At 52.5% G+C, this 18,728-nt stretch overlaps 2 protein-coding genes across 5 annotated transcripts in view; both read right to left on the reverse strand.

Annotated features, from left to right (window-relative positions):
• The window catches only part of KIF23 (kinesin family member 23), a 26,287-nt gene extending 25,652 nt beyond the window's left edge, over positions 1-635 (reverse strand). Inside the window, exon 1 of one of the 2 annotated variants that reach the window (XM_040643049.1) lies at positions 472-635. In XM_040643049.1, coding sequence (XP_040498983.1) covers positions 472-482 — 11 coding nt within the window. In that variant the 5' untranslated portion in view covers positions 483-635. The remainder of the gene's footprint in view (positions 1-471) is intronic. The other variant, XM_040643050.1, reaches the window with a different exon arrangement.
• Positions 636-8,520: 7,885 nt separating this feature from the next.
• PAQR5 (progestin and adipoQ receptor family member 5) overlaps positions 8,521-18,728 on the reverse strand; it is a 72,277-nt gene continuing 62,069 nt past the window's right edge. For all 3 annotated transcript variants that reach the window (XM_040643051.1, XM_040643053.1, XM_040643052.1), the window contains exons 6-8: positions 14,633-14,729; positions 12,453-12,594; positions 8,521-9,133 (exon numbers count right to left, since the gene is read on the reverse strand). In XM_040643051.1, coding sequence (XP_040498985.1) covers positions 8,892-9,133; positions 12,453-12,594; positions 14,633-14,729 — 481 coding nt within the window. In that variant the 3' untranslated portion in view covers positions 8,521-8,891. The remainder of the gene's footprint in view (positions 9,134-12,452; positions 12,595-14,632; positions 14,730-18,728) is intronic.

Raw genomic sequence — 18,728 nt, forward strand, 5'->3', positions numbered from 1 at the left:
ACGCCGCGCTCGCGGGGGCCAGGGCCCTCCAGGGACTGAGGCCGCCCGGCGCCCCCAACACCCGGGGCACAGCCCACAGGGCGAGCCCCGGCCGCACCAGCCGCGGCAGAGTGCAACGTAGGCGCGCCGGCGGCCGGGCGGGAAAGGGGCCCTTCGGAAAGGGCTGGAGGCGGCCGTCCCGGAGCCAGCGGGTGGCACCCCGGCTGACAGGAGCCCACCCGGCCCAGGGCTCCCCGTTCCCCCCGACGTGGGCCGGCCTCTCCTCCTGCCCTCGGGAGGCCCGGGGCGGGACGCCGGACTCCGGCGGGGAGGCGAGGGGGTGGAGGGCGCGCCGCCGACCGGTCTCCGCCACCCGGCCTCCCCCTCAGCGGCCCACGCGGGGGCTTCCACTTTGGGGTCCGCGGCCCGGACAGCACGGGACTCGGTGCAGACCGAGGAGACGCCGGCCCCAGCCCGCGGTCCGGTACTCACGCTGGCTTCATGGCAGCGGGCTCCGTGCTGCCGGGACGCGCGCGCGGGGCGCCGGGCTCGATCCGGGCGGGCTGGTGAGGGCGGCGGGCCACAAGGACGGGCCGCGGGAAGGGGGACTCGGCGGCTGAGGCGCGGCGCTGCGGGAAGCCGACAAACGCCGCCGCGAGCCCAGGTGAGCTCGCGCCCGGCGCATTTCAAACGGGCCAATCAGCGCCCGCCCGCCGGGAAAAGGGCGGGGCCTCAGAGGAAGTGACTGCTCTGCCGGAAATGGTGCTGGTCTCCTAGGCGACCGCCGGGCCGGAGCGCGCGGCGTCCCGGTGTCAGGGCTGCGGGGCTGGAATACGGACCTCATGCGTAATAAAATCCACCCACTTCCACTTTCCCAGGAGGAAACTGAGGGTTTCTTTTCCTACAGCACCAGAAGTCCAAGGGAAGGGCAAGTCCAGGGTCGACTCAGAGGTCAACGGTGTTCCCGCACAGGAGTGTCCTGTTCTTGTGCTGTGCCCTGCATCTCTCTCCCTCCTTGGCTTCCACATCACGTCATGCTGGATTCCGTCCTCTCCTTCACCTTCCTGGGTGCTTCCTCCAGCCCTTTCGTACATATACATTGTGTTACGAAATTCTTAACAATGTTTGATCCTGGGTGTTGTTCAAAAGAAAACCACAGGCCCAAGATGGAGTCCCTCATGCTAGGCCAAGTCACCAAACCCGACCTTACTGTCTAACCTAAGTGCAGTTTCTACCTCCCCCGGAAACGTAGTCTGTACCTGCCAGTCAGGAACTTTCCGCACAGCGCCCATGACGTCACCTCCATCCCCCCTCTCCCCCTGCCCCCCACTAGAGGAAGATGAGAGGATCCTCCAAGTAAGACCCCCTGCCCTTCACCCTGAGGGAAGGTGACCTGGTCTGAAACAATCCCATCTTTTCTTTCACTAATGATTTCCTTTTTCCACCCTCCTTCCTATGAAAACCTTTCATTTTGTACAGTTGCCGGGAGCACCTCTCTGCTCGCTAGACGGGATGCTGCCGATTCAGGCGTCACTTAATGAAGCCAAGTTGATCTTTTTAAATTACTCAGGTGATTTTTTGTTTGACAGCGTACAGAGATGAGTAAAGTTTGGTCCTCGTCCTTGAGGAGCAATGTCTAGAACCACTCTTCTCAGATGAACGGGTTCTATCCCACTTGGACGTTTGCCCCTAAACTGAGGGCTATCAAACAGGTATCATCTGTGCTCTCACGGGGCTCTACTCCCATCTCCTGAACCAGGCACCAGTTAAACGGCATAATTTCATATCCTTGCCCCATATTGTTCTACATAAAGATGTTTTTTCCTAATGCTGTTATTGCTTTGTTTTTTATACATGAGTCTTTGAGCCATTGGAACTTTGTTGTTAAATGGCAGGTTGGGATTCGTATTATTTAGGGATTGGGCGTGGCTGCTGGCGACTTACCTCTTAATTACCCCGCAGTCTGGCTTTGGCCTCAGCCTCTCCATTGGAACTCTTCTCACCGAGACCACCACCTCCTTGATGCTAAACCTAATTGACCCTCCCCACCCCTATCTTACTGGACCTCTCAACAGCACTAAAACTATTTCTTTTTTTTTTTTTTAAGATTTTATTTATTTATTCGACAGTGTTAGAGACAGCCAGGGAGAGAGGGAACACAAGCAGGGGGAGTGGGAGAGGAAGAAGCAGGCTCATAGCAGAGGAGCCTGATATGGGGCTTGATCCCAGAACGCCAGGATCACGCCCTGAGCCGAAGGCAGACGCTTAACCGCTGTGCCACCCAGGCACCCCCTAAAACTCTTTCTTATTCCTCTTTTCCTATGCCTTCATTTTTTTTTTCCTCCTAGCTCTCTAAGCCCCTCTTTCTCAGAACTCACTTGCGAGGGCATTGTTTGCTTTTTGGGTTTCTTGTTTTGCTTTTGTCCCTTAAATGCTGTTGCTTAGGGTTCTCACCTGGTCGCTAGCTGAGGCCTCTCCTCAGGCACTCTCAGTCACTCCCATGGCTCCATATACCATTCAAATTTGTTCTTCTCAGCTCCAGACCCGTATGTCTAACTGCCCTCTGGGTTCTCCACTTGGGTGTCCCACAGGCACCTCACACCTACCGCACCCTAATCTCTTCCCCAGAACCTGTTACACCTCAGTGGACCCAGCCACCCAAGCCAGGGTCCCAGCGACCATCTTTGACTTTTGCCTCTCCTTCTGTTCCAACATCCACTCCCCACATCTTGATAGTTCTGCCTATTAAATAGCCTTCGAAGCTCTCCATCCACCTCTCTCCATCCCCTTGGTTACTACCATGTCTTGTCTGGAGGACTGCAACAGTGACCGAACAGGCTTCTCGGCTGCTACCCTCCAAATCCACTGGTAAACCACAGATCTGGTCCTGTCAGGCTCCTGCCTGTGACACCGCAGTAGCTCCCCAGGGCTGGACCACCCCGACAGGGCCCTGAGGCTCTTCCTCTCCAAGCCCATCACTTATCATTGCCACCCCCCCCCGCCCCCGCTGCACTCCTCCCTTTAGAGCCCCGGGCTCACGTAGCAGTTGGGCCTTCCTCTGACACTGCCTCCTTACTCTCAGTTCTCAGCAGATCTTCGTCAACGACCTGGCACTGGATGCTGGACCCCTACTCTATACCCCCAGTCCCCTGCTCCTGCTTTGCTTCAGAGCTCCCATCCCAGTTTGGTCAGTGTTCCTTACTGTGTCCTCTACCGCCTTATCCCCACAGCCTCACTAGGTGGCGCTGTTGCACCCGACGCCCAGCGATGGAGGCCCTCTTGTAAACGTTTGGAAGGAATGGATGAACCCATTCCAGCTGAGAACCCAGTTACATGAAGCCGCCACCCCGGCTTTTCTTCTGGCCAGTTTCTTCTTCCTCACCTCTATCCATACTAAAGCTCTCTGGCTTATTTTCTTCAAAAAAAAAAAAAAAGGCAAAAGCAAAAACAGGTATCTCACACCTAACACATTCTTATCTCTTCCCCCAAAGGGTTCCCCACCGCCAGTAAAAGATTTGCACTTTCCCCTAGAATTAGAGATCCAGACCAGGGATAATGGTAGGAGACAGGGAGGTAGTAGAACCGGGAGGCTTCTACTAAAGTCAGGTTATGGAGTAGAATTTAAGTCCAGTAAAATCCATCCTTTTTAGTTGTACCGTGTATGTTATGTATTTGGCAAACACAGCACCCTGTAGCCACCGCTATCAGATGTATACTACTCCCACCACTCCAAAACTTCCTTTGTGCCGCCCCTTTGTGGTCAATCACCTTCCTCTACCCCCAGCCTTGGCAACCACTTTCCAGACTTCCTCCCTTAGAGTTTTCTCTTTGCCAGAAGCCCTCTTCTCTAGCTGAGCAAAATGCTTTTGAGATTCACGCACGCGTTGCACGTATCAGGCACATGTTCCCTTTTCACTGCTGAGTAGTAATCCCTTGTATGAATACATGACAGTTTATCCATCCACTAGCTGATGGACATTCAGGTTCTTTCCACCCTTTGGCAACTATGGTCTAGTTATTTACATAAAGGTCTTTAAGTAGATAGGGACTTTCATTTCTCTTGGGTGGGATTGCTGGTCTCATCGTAAGTATAAGTTTGACTTTATGAGAAACTGCCAATGGACTGGGAGGGTCCTATGCCAATCACAGGGGAGAGGCTGACACTTCACCGATGGAAACCATAATGAACTCCAATACCCAGCCACGCGAGTCCAGCCTTGGGAACCGTATAACCACTAGTGACCAGAAACTGCCAAAGCCTAGAGTGTTTGATGCCAGGTGGTACAATGAAAACAGAACGCCTGTGGCACTTCCAACACACTCAACACTGGGGCGCTCTCTCCCTGGCCCTGCTGTTCACTCCCGGTGGCTGTGGCAGCATGGTCTCACATCCATAGGCCATGTGACTCTCCCCAGGCCATTTGAAAAGGAATGACTGGATGTTAATGTCTTACAGACTCAAAAGACAATAAAATCAGCAAGCTTAGTGGGGGGTGGGGAGGTTGTAAAATTGATACAAAAAGAAACAAATGATCTGAACCCTATTTCAAATGAATAACATACACATAAATGGGCCATAACTAACCCAAGTAATTTAGACTATTGAGACCATATGCCCTCAGGCTCAAGACAAAAAGAACTTGAAACATATATTGAATTCTAATTAGTAAGCCTTTTTGCAGACATGGGTTGGTAATTCTGAAATGACATTCTGTACATTCTAAGATTGAGCAAATAACATTGTGGATAATGGGAGCCAAATTTCTCACTGTTGGAGAAGAGAGTTACATAAATTGCAAAAGCGCCTGAGAAGTCTTTTTCTTTTTTTAAGATTTTGTTTTTAAGTAATCTCTATCCCCAACGTGGGGCTCGAAACTACAACCCCGAGATCAAGAATCGTGCTCTACCAACTGAGGCAGCTGGATACCCCAGCACCTGGGAATTCTTCATACTATCTGGCAACATTTTTCCAAATGTGGGGGGGAGAAAAAAAGAATGGCTGGACTACACCAATGTTTCTTAAACTCCCTTATGTTAAAAATCACTTGGGGCTTTTGGTAAAAATTTAAAACTCCGGGACTACATTTTCCTCCCCAGGTTTTCTGCATCTGTCCGTTCGGGTCTGAATGTGCACTTTACATCATCAAACAGTTTTTGAAAGCGGGATTAAATTATCTTTGAGGTTCCCTGTTCCACGCTCTAGAGGAGGAAAGAATTAAGCCAATTTTAGAAATCTGTTGCCCCGAGTGAAGAGAATGGGCGTGGCAACTCTCTCTTTATCTGAAATACATGTATTACAGAGTTGAGGCATTCATACAAGTACCCAGAGGCCAGAGGAAAGCCCCTTGCACAATCCCCCAGGGAGAACATCCAGGAGAAATTCCAGAATTCTTCAAAAGTCAAATGCTCCGTACATTTTCTAGAGTTATACATTTCGGGAATGAGTGGCTTGATTTCCATCCTTCCAGCAGGACAAGTACCTACTGGTCTTGGGCCCTGTGTACATACGCCACCTCGACCCCAAACACCTGCCCCGCAACATACTGGCAAAGCCGGCCCTTTTTTGCCCATCAAGGCTCTCCTCAAATGTCAGCTACTCCGAGTGGCCATCCAATCTCATCTGCCCGTCCCTCCCACCTCCATTTCTCCACCAGGCTTATTTCCTTTAGAGCACTCACCCCTATCTGGACTGATCTATCTTCCAATCAGCACATTTCCTCCACACGAGTGACATGGGTTTTCCTCACTTCTCTTGTCCCCAGCCCCTAAAACAGCATTCGTTCTATATAGATCAGGCACAAAATAAATATTCACAGAATGATTTAGCAATACACACACACATAGGAATCTCTTTCTTACGACGAATGAACACGTGGCTGTGTGACAGGTGAAACATAACCAAATCAAGCAGGAAATAGGCCTTTATTGTAATAAATAAATTTTATTTTCTTTTGCCCACACAGTTTACAAAAACCAGACATTGCTGTAAGTGCCATAACTGCGTTTGGAAATGGGTCTTTGGCTTTTCGTCCATGATGGATCGTTGGCTAGAAAATCAGAGGCTGGCATTCAACTAATATGTTATAAAGTATTGTAATACAGTGCTAATAGGTGTTTCATATAGTGCCGTGGCCAAAACAAATTTGGGACACAAGAGAGCCAAATGAAGTGTCTCTCCAACACACGTGACCACACCGTTCTCCTCCACCTTGCCTTCCTTAGAACTGGATTCCACAACAAGCACTTTGAGAAAGACTCCAGCAGACCAAATATTTAGACCACCTTGTACTCAAATGATTTCTAAAACCTCCCGCTTCTCATTTGAATCCACACTGACAAATTCGTTTCTCTCTAAACACTGAGCAGTGGAAAGTGAAACTCTTAAGATGAGCGGAGGAAGGTGAAGTTGACTACAGGGCCTCATTCAAACACATTCAAGTTTTATCACAACTGTGGCATCAGGGAAATTTTGGAGCAGTGTTCTCAAGCAGGGGGAGGAAGAACAACGACATCCCATTGGGAGTCTGTCACCCCCCACACAATCCCTTCCGAGGCAGTGCCGTGGGGAGCAGTCACTACCAATGGGAGTATGGCGTATCTCCGGGCGTATGGAGACACTCGAGAAACCCTGAGAGCCGCTACGTGAAGAGACATCTTCCCAGCAAAGTCTTCAGCTCACCCAATGCCAGACTTTTTAACTTTCTGGGATGGCTTAAGCAAAACTCTACCGCCATTACTCTTAATACCTAATGGTAATTAATATATGTGAACCTATTCTCCATATCTAGAAGTTTCCAAGTCAGTACATTGGAAACTTTTCTCAAATTTTAACTTGTAACACTGTCCAAAAGTATACCAAGGGACAAAGTTTACCAAACATCTAAAAACATAATGAAACACGGCTCCTACTTTGTGGATTTAACATTTCTTTTCCATCATGAAGTATGATGAAAAAGCCACATAACCAAAAATTAAATAATCTAAAAGGTCCTTCACATGAATCAGCTATGATCTTTCAGCTATTTCTGAGCTAAACAAAGAACATTATTTTACTCTCTCTAAATAGGAGATATTAAAAAGCTTCATGTCTTTGGTATTGCTAGAAAAGGGTATTTAAACTTTGTACTTCTCAGCATAAAACTGCAGTTACAGCAAAATGAAATAGAAGCCCACAGACCCTGCTGGGGCAAAATTCCACTAACAATGTCAGATTGTTGCCAAAAACCAAATTTCGTCATGCAGCTGGCATTTAATGTACCAAAAATTTATCAGCCCATATAATTTTATCAGTCTACATTCCCCAGAGGAAGTAAACAGATAATAAAACTAATGAAATCATATTTCTTGACCACTCTCATCCAATATACATTTTTACTTGTCCTTAGAGGATTGGACGATGAGCTACTCACAAGGCCATTCGAGTTTCCAGGCCAGTTAACCACAGAGGCAGTATTCTAAGATATGGGGGTGTTCCTGAGTCAGCAGAGAAGATCCTGCTTTGTGATGGGCAGCCCCCTAAGTCATGAGCAAGTGCAGATCAGGGGTTGAAGGGCCTCTGTTAAAAACTGTTTTGTATCAGCATTTTCTATACTCCAAAAACACCATGAAATACTAAATTTTAACTCCCAATGCAAAAGATGAGAACACGCTCCATCTCATGCAGAGTAGAAAGCAGGGGATACATCCTTAGGTGCTAAGTTGCTGAAAATTAGGTCAATCGCAGCAACGCTGATAGGCCCAGTGCCTTCTGGAATTCTCGAGGAGAGCATCTCTTCACGTTTGGCCCGGGGCCCTTCTGCATTAGAGTCACCTGGGGACTTGCTCCGATTTAGGGCAAATCTCCACTAAAAGACCTACATTTTAAACTACGAGTGCAGAATCTTCTGATTTTACCTAGAAATCTGCATTTGTCACCACGCCACCGGGTGCTTCTGATTGACGGGAAAGCTTAAGAATCACCACAGTCGACCGACCCTTTAGCAAGGTCTCAGCACCTGTGCACGCGAACCCCAACGTTTGCGGCATATCCGAAATGCTGACGCGACATCGAATGTATAACATCCCAGGTCTAGTGATGCCACTGGTTTAAAAGGTGACAGACGAACACGGCCAACTGGGCCTAAGTCGGCCAGCTCCCGCACATGACACATTTGACCTGTACTGAACAATGCCATACGGTATCAAACTGGCAACAAGAAAACAGAAAACAGAAAACAACAGAACATGGACACCCAGCCATGCAGACTTTTCAGAAGCTCCAAGTCCACATGACATGGGTATTGGCACTTTGAGGCACAGAGACTGGTGGAAAAGAGGACTCTTTCTATTCATTCCCTTCACTAGGTGGGAAAAGGAAGAAGACCCCTCCCCAAACCAGGTCTCTTCATTCCGGAGCGCCTGCCCTGTCCCCAGAGCTCCCACAGACCCAACTTCCTCTTACCCAGGTTCCTTACACTGATCTTTCTGGCTCATTCTCCTCCCACTGCGGACCTCTGGGCAGAGGCCGTGCTATGTGGAACTCATCAAATGAAGCAAGTTCCATTTGCAAAGGGTAATTCAGCTGTTTAATAGTCAAGCTACAAGGGCGGGATGCTTAATCTAACTGTTTAAATAGAATTGAAAAACCCATTGTAAATAAATTTAAAACTTAATGAAATATTAAGAATCTGCCCTAACAAGGACTTACAGGAACCCATCTTCCCCTTTTAAAATCATAAGATAGAATCAGTGCACATCTAGAGAAATTTCCCCAGTTCAATACCTTATTGACATGAACCCACTCAAAAATGCCAAGACATCAGCCATTGTGAATACTTTAGACCTTTGGAAACTGGTACCCGACCGCTGGCTTCGGGCGGTCAGGGTGTTGTAGCCTAAGGCTGACACCTGGCACGAAAAGCTTATGGTCTGAATCATGTTTCTTTTTTATGTAATTCTGGCTCAGGAATCCGATACAGAGCAGCTGAGAAATAAATTATGTTGCTGAGGCTGAAGACGAGGCACAGGAGTATGGCCGCAACCATCTGAGGGAAAGACAGGGGCCTGGAGTGGGCCAGGAGCCATTCCTTCCTCAGGGTCTTGTCCAGAAGTATGGCTTCCATCTGCATGTGAGTGGCCAGGATCACACACACATGGAACAGCTGGTGACTGTGACCTACGGCAAACACAGAAAAGGCCACCAAGATCAGCAATAATAAAGGAATGGACTGTCGATACTATACCGGGGCCTGCAGGCCAGACGCATTATGCTGGGGGAGAGAAGCCAGGCGGCAAGGGACCACGCAGTGTCAGGTTCCATCCTTATCAAATATCCAGAAAAGCCAGGTCCACAGACACAAGGTGGATTAGTGGTTGCTTCAGACGGGGGGCGCAGGAATCGGGACCAACAGTACCCGGGCATGAGGGATCGTACTGGGGCAATGAACATGTTCTAAAACTCATTCACGGGGATGGTTGTACAACCCGGTAAGTCCACCCAAAGTATCGCTGAATTATATACTTGAAATTAGGTAACTGTTTGGTATGTAAAGTTTGCCTCCATAATTTATTTTTAAAATGTGGTGTGAGGAAAAATTAAAAAAGCCATCCAAGCAAACCAAGTCCATGTTCCAAACACCTTATCCACCAGTCCTGCGTTTCACGTGAAGAGGTCTGAAATCAAGTCCTGCCAAAGTTCACCTCTTCAGGGCCAGCGCTCATCAGCTCCGATTCTGACTTTGGGGCAAACAGAGAACCAGCCAGACTTTCTGTGGGCCACTTACGAGGTGGTCCTCACCCTACTGCCGGTTAATCCCAGACATGACCGAGAGCTCTTCCTCCCCATGACCTGTAGGACCCCGGCTGGCCAGCTCTGCGGGCACAGAGGGGAGAAGCCGGCAGAGGGGGCAGGGGTGGGGGTGGGCAGGGACCAGCTGAGTTGGTAGTGGTGAGAAAATCAGTCCATTGCCCAGGGACAAGGACGGTGTGCGGGACAACCCTCAGAAACCCGAAGATGAGAAGACAGCACAGACCGCATGTGTCCGGACTGACTTGTGTCTCCCTCTCCCCAGTTTCAAAGGTTGAGTTCCCAACCCCTGGTACCTCGCATTATGACTGTATTTGGAGATAACGATCTTTAAAAAAACAATTAACGTTAAAATGAGGTCACCAGATTGGACCCACAGTGACTGTGGGTCCTCTAAGAAGAGGAGGTGAGGGCCTGGGCAGGCACATACACAGAAGAAAGACCACGTGAGGGGCGACAGAGAAGAGGGCCATTTGCAAGCCAGGGAGACAGGCCTCAGGAGAGCCCAACCCCTCCCCTGCCTTCGTCTCAGCCTCCCCGCCTCCAAAATCATGAGAAAGTACATTTCTGCTGTGTCAGCCCCCCAGTCTGTGACTCTTTGTCATGGAAGTCCTATAGCACCCGAACACAACACAAGAGTTAAAAAAGGGTGCTTTCAGGGGCGCCTGGGTGGCACAGCGGTTAAGCGTCTGCCTTCGGCTCAGGGCGTGATCCCAGCGTTCTGGGATCGAGCCCCACATCAGGCTCCTCCGCTATGAGCCTGCTTCTTCCTCTCCCACTCCCCCTGCTTGTGTTCCCTCTCTTGCTGGCTGTCTCTATCTCTGTCGAATAAATAAATAAAATCTTTAAAAAAAAAAAAAAAGGATGCTTTCAGTAAAAAAGAGAGCGAGAGACAGAAAGAGAGGTTATACCCCCAGGACTCATCCCAGAGTAAGTATTCAATAACCGTGTCCCGGGAAGGGAGCAGCCTGGGCACCTGTCCTCCCGAGCAGAAGCAGAGTCGGGAATGGGAGTGTGGGGGAGAGAGCCCCCTCGGCTGCATGGCCCCCTCAGGCTGCGTCCCCAGGGAAGAAGGTGCACCTGGCTGAGCCGCCCCTGCCTCGCTCCGGCTATGCTGTGTAGGACGGCCAAATCCATTTGGGAGGAGCAAACTGGCTTCCTGTCCAGCAGAAAGCCCAGCTCTCCAAGGACACATATCCAAGCACAGAGAGGGGAGCAGCTGAGCTCACCGAGGCTCAGACCTGTCTCCATCAGAGCAGGAGATAAAAAGGACAGAAAACGCCACGGGCAAGGGCTGCGTCTGAAATGTGACTGCAGCAAGCAAAGCGATATCAGCACCCCGGCCCGACGGGAATGTGGCCGAGCTTCCTCTGGGCCAGCGCTCACCAGTCCGCACGATGGCCCGCGTTGGAGAGGGAGGCCCACGTCTGGCAGACTGCATTAATGCAGGACAGAGAATCTTCCAAACAACCCCTTGTTACTGATTGGTCACTAACAATTGTCTGGCAAATGTCCCGTCACAGGGGTGTCTTTCTGCTCAGCACCCTAAGGCCCAAGAGGATGGGACTAAGGGTGAATGAATGAAACGGTATTAAGAAACCAGGGAGTTGGCCAAACAGGGCCCAGGGCTGCTTTTCCTGGGCCCCCAGATTTCATTTACAGCCTCCTCTGCTTCATCTAGGCGGGGCTGGGGGGTGGCCGAGGCCCCTGTAGGCAGGTTCCAGTTCCCTGGCCCCCCGGTCTCCCTCTTTTGGGGAACCTGCCCTCCAAGCATTTTGGTCTTTGCAATCCCTCCTGGTAGGAGAGAGTAAGCGGGGGAGATGAAGCTCTAATCAGAGTCAACAAAGCAAATGTGGCCATGTCTCAGGTGGGAGAAGATGGAAAATCACCGGGCAAAATGGGCCTGGAGAGAACCAAGGTCCCTGCCCACCATTTAAGGACAGGGCTGGACCCTCGGAGGCCCACGATAGCTTATCTAAGGAGCGCTCATCCCCGGGACTCATCGGCCTCACCAGAAGTGGCCCAAGGGTGCCTCACCCCACTTCCCTAGACAGGGAGGGAAGGAGCTCTCCCAGCAGGTGGGGGTCCCGCGGCTCGGACGGCCCCTCCCCCACCACATCACTTCTGTCACTGTAGTGAGCTCAGTTTCCCATGGAGAGCCACACGGCCTGAGTGAGGGCTGGGCCCCAAGCTTCTGGTGCGGGATGTCTGGGGTGGGGCCTGAGAATCCGCACGTTGCCAAATGATGCTGAAACTGATGGTCTGGGGGCCAGACTTGAGAACCACTGCTCTACCAAGCCCCCCGGCCCCACTGCACCCACCTGAACAAGACAGACACTCTCCCCTCCTGAGCATGGGCCCTGCCATCTGGTCGCCTCAGAGCCAACTGCACTCTGCCTGTCCCGTTCCTCTCCGGGGCTGTCCTCAATGTCTGTTTATTAATGGGATTTCATGTTCTGGGTAATAATGGCGCTCCCCGGGCCCCAAAAGCCATAGGAATGCCTAAGAATCCGAGTGGCCTGCTCTCCATCCTCCCCCACCCTCGCCTGCCTTCTGCCGGCTGCATACATCCTGGCCTGATTTGCTTCTCTCCCTGGCCCTGCTTCCCCTACACCCTGCACACACTGGTGCCGGGGGCAGGGGAGCCTCTCTCTGGGTTGGAGGACACCAGGCAACAGGGCACACTCACCGATGTAGTCGAAGCGTCCGGGTGCCAGGCGCTCTGGCAGGTGCGCGGAGTAGAAGAAAGAGGCTAGGAGGGTCATGGCCATGTGCTTCTGGTGGCTCAAGATGGCTTCGTTCTGCGCACTCTCCCCGGGGAGCAGGAACAGCTGCAGGCAGTTAGAGAAACATCAGATCTTGGGGGGAGGCCCGCTCCCTTCTCATCGCCTGAAGACGTCTCTGCACATGTGTGGACGCCATCGGCCAAGGCCCTCACCTCCTCGGGCTGTGGCTGGGAAAGGGAACTCAGGGCCTGTGTGGACAGAATTCCCGTCCTGGCTGTGGTCACCTGAGACCCAGGGCAACGGTCTTTCGATCCTCCAAACGCTCATAAAGGCTTTTGGGTTATTTAGTTAGAAAAGAAAAGGCAAGAACTGAAGGAAAAGAAAAATGCTATTAGATCTATTGCCACTCTGCCGTCTGGGGTCAAATGCAAGTAGAGTAAAAAGTGGTCTATTCACCCTTGAACTCACTTCTTTCCAGCGCATCGCCAGGTTTCATGTTCCTAATTAAGGCTTTAAGGCCCAGAAATCCCTGGAAGGCCTCTGAGTCATCAGAATGTATTAATTACGGCCATTATGCTGTTTGAGAGTTAAGCGTCGCTTTTGTGTTATCGTTATGAATAGCGACAGCTGCCGCCCCTAACCCGGGGCGCCGGGCCAGCCCCCTTCCTGCGTGGTTTCATCAGAGCCTCACCTCAACAATTACCACGAGGCGGACTCCAGCGGATTCCCATTTTGCAGATGAAGAAGCCAGGCCAGGGGGTGATGTGCAAACCACTAATGAGCGGTGAAGTCAGGACCTGGATCCCAGGCAGGCTGATTCCAGAACCTTCATGCTCATCAGCACCACCATTCAGGCTGAGACCTCCCCTCCCCACTGCCCACCGTCTGCTCCAGCCGCGCGCCAGGAACTCACAGTGTCGTAATCACCAGACCTCTGGTTATTAATAACCACATGGTTTGGTGGTGCGCGGACCGGCTTCTTCTCTGCTCTGGTTTCCTATGTGTGTTCTGTGTCCTCCGGGAAGGACGGCTTCGCCCCCAGGCCCACACAGGTGGAGCCAGCTCTGGCCCTCCCCTTCCATCCCTGCCTCAGGCATCAAGCCTCAGGCTGCCCCTGGGAGGGGAACTTCATTCACTGGAGGCAGGCCATGTGAGGATTAGATGAACCCTCGCCACCCCCCTGTGCAGGAGGGGATGTTAGCCTCATTTACAGACGAGGAAACTGAGGCTCAGAGAGGTTATGTGCATTGCCTAAGGTCACACAGCCAGTAAGCAGTGGGACTGGGATTTGAACTCAGGTCCGTCTGATTTGCGAGTACCTGGACTCTCCCCCTTCTTGTGTCCCTCCTACACCCTCTTCCTTCGTGTTCTCTCGCTAATCCCCATCTATCCCTAAGATCCTCATTCATCCTTCTTTCTTTGCTACTGGTAGGTTAACTGATGATAATACATAATAATGGGTTTATTGGACACTTGCCACCAGCTAGCATTTTACATGTTCTCTCATGTAATCTTCCCCAACGCCTGATGGACCGAGCTGTTACTCCCATGCCCATTTTACAGATGAGGGAAATCAAGGCACAGAGACAGTACATAATTTGCCCAAAGTCTTGCCATGAGTACGTATTAGAAATCTGGCTGCAGGGGCGCCTGGGTGGCACAGCGGTTAAGCGTCTGCCTTCGGCTCAGGGCGTGATCCCGGCGTTCTGGGATCGAGCCCCACATCAGGCTCCTCCGCTATGAGCCTGCTTCTTCCTCTCCCACTCCCCCTGCTTGTGTTCCCTCTCTCGCTGGCTGTGTCTATCTCTGTCGAATAAATAAATAAATCTTAAAAAAAAAAAAAAAAAAAAAGAAATCTGGCTGCAGAGCCTGCTCTCCTGGTCCCTCCACTGAACCCCAGGCTGCTTCCCCCACCTAGCCCTCCATGATTACTTCTGAGCCCCCAGTCAATGCTGGCCATTGAAGCAGCCCCTGTGGTTTGTCAATACTTCTCCTAACTACTCTGCACGTGCTATTAAGAAAGGTCTTGACTTCCACGTGTCTCGCAGGGACCACCCTGGTGCTCTGACCCCCAGGAGCTCAGGAAACAACAGATTCCCTGGTGTTGCCAACAGGCAGAGAAAAGACAGAGCTGGGCCCTTACCCTGTAGAAGATGGGGAGGGAGTCCCAGGTGTAGGGATAAGCAAAGGCGAGGACGCGAAGCATCTTACAGAGCCCGGGCTTCTGGACTTCGAGAAACCTAAATCAGGAAAGGAAAAGGGTTCAAGAAATTGGAATGAAAACAGTTTCAGTAAATGACACGCAGGCATGCACATTACAGTAACTGGGGGCAAGTCATCAACAGAAGGCAAGTGTTTTGTGCAGCCTCTTCCTGAGGCCAGCACTTCTCCACCGGCCTCTTCCATTCCTCCCGCCCCGACCGCCGCACGCGGAAAGGCCTCAGGGGAAACCGTCTCCTGGGGCCACATCATGAGAAGCAATGGTGTCCAACGAAGCCAGGGAGGAGGTACTGGGATGGAAAGGCCCTTCAAGACGCAAGTTATCTAACTGCCTAAGAGCCTTTTCGAAGGCCAGTAACAACAGGACAGGGAGACGTGTGGGGCGTGGGTGGCCGCCCGGCACGCGCTCCTGGGGTGAGCACGTCTGGGAAGGATGAGATGTCTGCCTAGTCAGAGCTGCCCAGGTGATCGCTGTGCAGAAGCCCTCGGTTCAGGGGAGTGTTTCATGACTTGGCAGAACTTTCTGGAATCCCTAGTATACCCAGGGATACTGGCCTGGGGAAACTGAGTAAATGTGGCCTCTCCCCCTCTTCTTCATCAACCCGCCTCCAGTCCAAAGATGAAGCCAACGTTAAAATGAGTGGTGCTGACTGTGGCGGAGACAGTGGGGCCTCCGGACAGAGCGCCACAGGGCCTCAGCTCGCTCGGGCCCGCAGCCCAGGGTGTGGGGAGTGGGGCAGCACAGACGGCAGGCTGGATACCAGGAGGACACTGGAGGAGCAGAGAGAATCCCCACACAAAACCACAGCCCTGCACTGGGGCTCAGGGAAGGAGTGCTCGGGCCCCAGGCTGGGCTGCCCAGGTACCCCCTCCAATACCACAGTGTACTGTGGAGAGCTAGTTCCTCCCTCGGTGCCCACAGGGGTCCCCACAAAGGTGGTGTGCAGAGTCAGGGCGCCAGGGCTGGTGGGGTGGCTGTTCTGGGGCCGTCGGTCAGACAAGGCCCTCTGAGCCCTCCTGACGGTCCTGCCCTCAGCACGCTCTCCAGCAGGGATGGAATCTGTGTCCCACCACCGCTCCCCGCCCCTGTTCCCCAGGCGCCCTGTCCCAGCCCAGAGCCTGCCCCTTCCCCCACCAAAGACAGTCTACTGCTCCATCCAGCTTGGGCCCTTGGCCCCTGTTCCCACAGCCGGTGCAGTCACCTGACTACAAACCCCACTGTCCCCCGTGTCCTATGGCGTGGGACATGGCAGAGACTTCCTCATCCGCCTCCTGAGCAGTCAGGGGACCCTCCCGTCCCCCAGGCCGGTGTGTTATGCTTAGCCCTCGGGGCAGCCAAGCATGAGGTTCCCTGCCCCAGAGTAAGAGGCAGCCGCTGTGGGCCCCGAGAAGGGGCCCAGCCTCCAGGGATAAGCACCAACTTCCCTCAAGCCTATGTCTGCATGTCTCTCCTTTCCTGACCCCATCCTAAGTCAGAGAAGCACATGGCAGTCATGGAGTAGAGAAGGAGGAGAAGCCGAAGGAAAAGGAGGAAGAGAAATAAGGGACCTCAATGTATCATCCCCCCAAACAAGACCCCCAGCCTTGGAGTAAACCACCAACCCTGGGAGAGGTGGGGCGGCTCCGGGCCATGATTCACATGCAGTGTCTGGCCTGGACGGCCTGGGTTCGAACCCTGCCTCTGCCCTTTGTGATCACGTGACCCCAACAGGTTAGATAACCTCTGTGCACCTCAAAATCCTTGCATGTAACACAGGGACACCAACTGTACCCCCTCGCGGGCTTGTTGCAAGGATTTGATGAAACTATACTTGCAAGGGGCTTACTCATGTCGCAAAGGAACACTGGCTAAACAGCAGCTCTTAATAAAAGATGTGTAGTGGGATTCATTCTCTTCCCTTCCCCACCTTACAGCTATGCTGTGCCAGAAAACAGGAACAGGAAGGACAGACAGGTTCTGGAAGACTTGCCTGAAGTCAGATGAACTGATAAGAGGCGAACCTAGGATTTACACCCAGCGAGGTCCGAGGTCCGGCTTCCAAGTTTCACAGCCCCACCCCTCCGGCAGGCTGAGCAGGCCTCGGACCACTACCCAGCCTTCATCCTTGCCTATACCCCCTCTGCCCCAGGGAGCAAATGGGACACACGCCCCCTGCCCCCCACAGCCAGAGCCTGTCTCAACAGCTTTCGCAGCCTACCCTGTCCAACCCAGTCCAACCACAAGCCCGCTCCCTCCTTCCCCATGCACGGTCACCGTCTGTCCTTCCTGGGTTCGAAGAGGCTCACTAGGAAAGCATGCTCTTTCTGTGACCACTTACACAGGAAGAAAGCTGGCTCTGGCTGGCGAGGGCCATCCCCCAAACCATGGATTTCCTGTGACTTGAGACAACATTTCGCCCGGCCTGATAAAGTGCTTCCCCAGGGGCAAACGAACCAGCCTCTCCATCTGCAAAGCCGAGTCTACAGGGAAAAAAAGGAGAAAAAGCAGAACAGAAGAGAGACAGCAACAGAGAATAAAAGGCAGAAGGGCCAGCAGCCACAGAAGGGGGCCTCCCACGACCAAGGTGCAATTCCACAGTTAGCCACAGGGTGTCGCCCCAGCCAGAGATTCCGGGAGATGCCCCCAAGCCTCCAAAGCCCCACCTGGTAAGACAGTCCCTGCACCACCGAGTGGAGAGACCAGTTTACAGGAAGTCAGGCCTCCTCTGCCTAGAACCAGGTTGGCAGGAAACACCGGATTTTGGCAGAAGCCTCCACCAGGAGAGGGTCAATGCTGCATCGGTCTGTTCTAAAACCTGATAAATCTTGTTGCAGCAAAGCCGGTGGGATTTGCCAGCAAATTCTGGAACCAGGGCTTGAAACCAGTAGGCCTTGGAAACATTCTATCGCAGAGGGTGCATGTGTATATGTGCGTGTGTGTGCGCGCGCGCACGTGTGTGATGACGGCTGTTCCAGTGTATGGGTGACATCGCGAATGCAGACATTTCCACATGCTGGCCCCTGGGCCTAGTAGCACTTTGTCATCTGGCTGAGCCGTCCGACCTCTGGAGGTGTCTGAGAACCACTGACTCCTGTCTCCAGCTCTGACCTCTGAACACTCTCCCGGGTCTGCTCCCGGCCACTCTAAACGGCCACCGCCACGGCACAGCTCTCACAGTGCAGTGCACTTTCCACCAGGGATGAAAAGTCCCCTCTCTCCCTCACAGCACTGACCGCAGGGCATTGCACTGGGCAACTATTTGTCAAAACAAAACAACGTTTGGACGCCTCGGATAAACGAGGCGAATGAAGTGCCTGCGGTGACTTGTGATGGACAGCAAACTCCGGGTGACTGATGTCCCTAAGGGAGTGAGGACGCCTTCCTAGGCTTCTGGGTGTCCGGCCGGAGGGGCAGGCCAGGTCTCCGTCACCCCATCTTGCTCAGAGAGCCACAGAGAGGTCCTGCGTTCTCTCCTCTCCCTTCTCAAATGCTACAGAAGAAGCAAGCAGGTTTCTGGAACATTCTTTTGAACTAGATTCAAGGGAGTCCACAGGGCTCTATGGGGAGATTTTCCTCAAGGACAGGTACCACAAAGGAATGAATGCCATTGAGACCGTGATATTCTGGTAGGCAGGTGAATAACTCAAAACCACTCCGGAGGTCTGTGGTCTGCTTCTTGCTCAGGGAAGGAGATGGCGGTTCTCTGCCTGGCCACACCGTGGACTGCTGGAGCCCGGGGCCGAGGCAACGTGGGCTTGGGGGAGGAGGAAGGCCAGGAGAGAAATCTTGGAGAAGACTCTGAAGCCCTGGCGTGGTAGAACGCCCAGAGACATCTCAGCTGCCCTTGTTTAAGGTGAAGCCAGAAGTCTGTGAAATCCAGGACCGCAGGGCGCCCTGGCCCTCCTCTCCACCTGCGTCTCCGGAAGTGAAGGGGGGCCGAGTCACTCGAGCACAGGAGCTAGCTTTCTCACTCCTCAGACCCTGAAGACGAAGAAGGGGATGAAACCAGGGAAAAGAAGAGGACCAGGTGAGAAGGGAC

This window comes from Ursus maritimus, unplaced genomic scaffold (assembly GCF_017311325.1).
Source record: "Ursus maritimus isolate PB19 unplaced genomic scaffold, ASM1731132v1 scaffold_27, whole genome shotgun sequence".
NCBI classification, from domain to species: domain Eukaryota; kingdom Metazoa; phylum Chordata; class Mammalia; order Carnivora; family Ursidae; genus Ursus; species Ursus maritimus.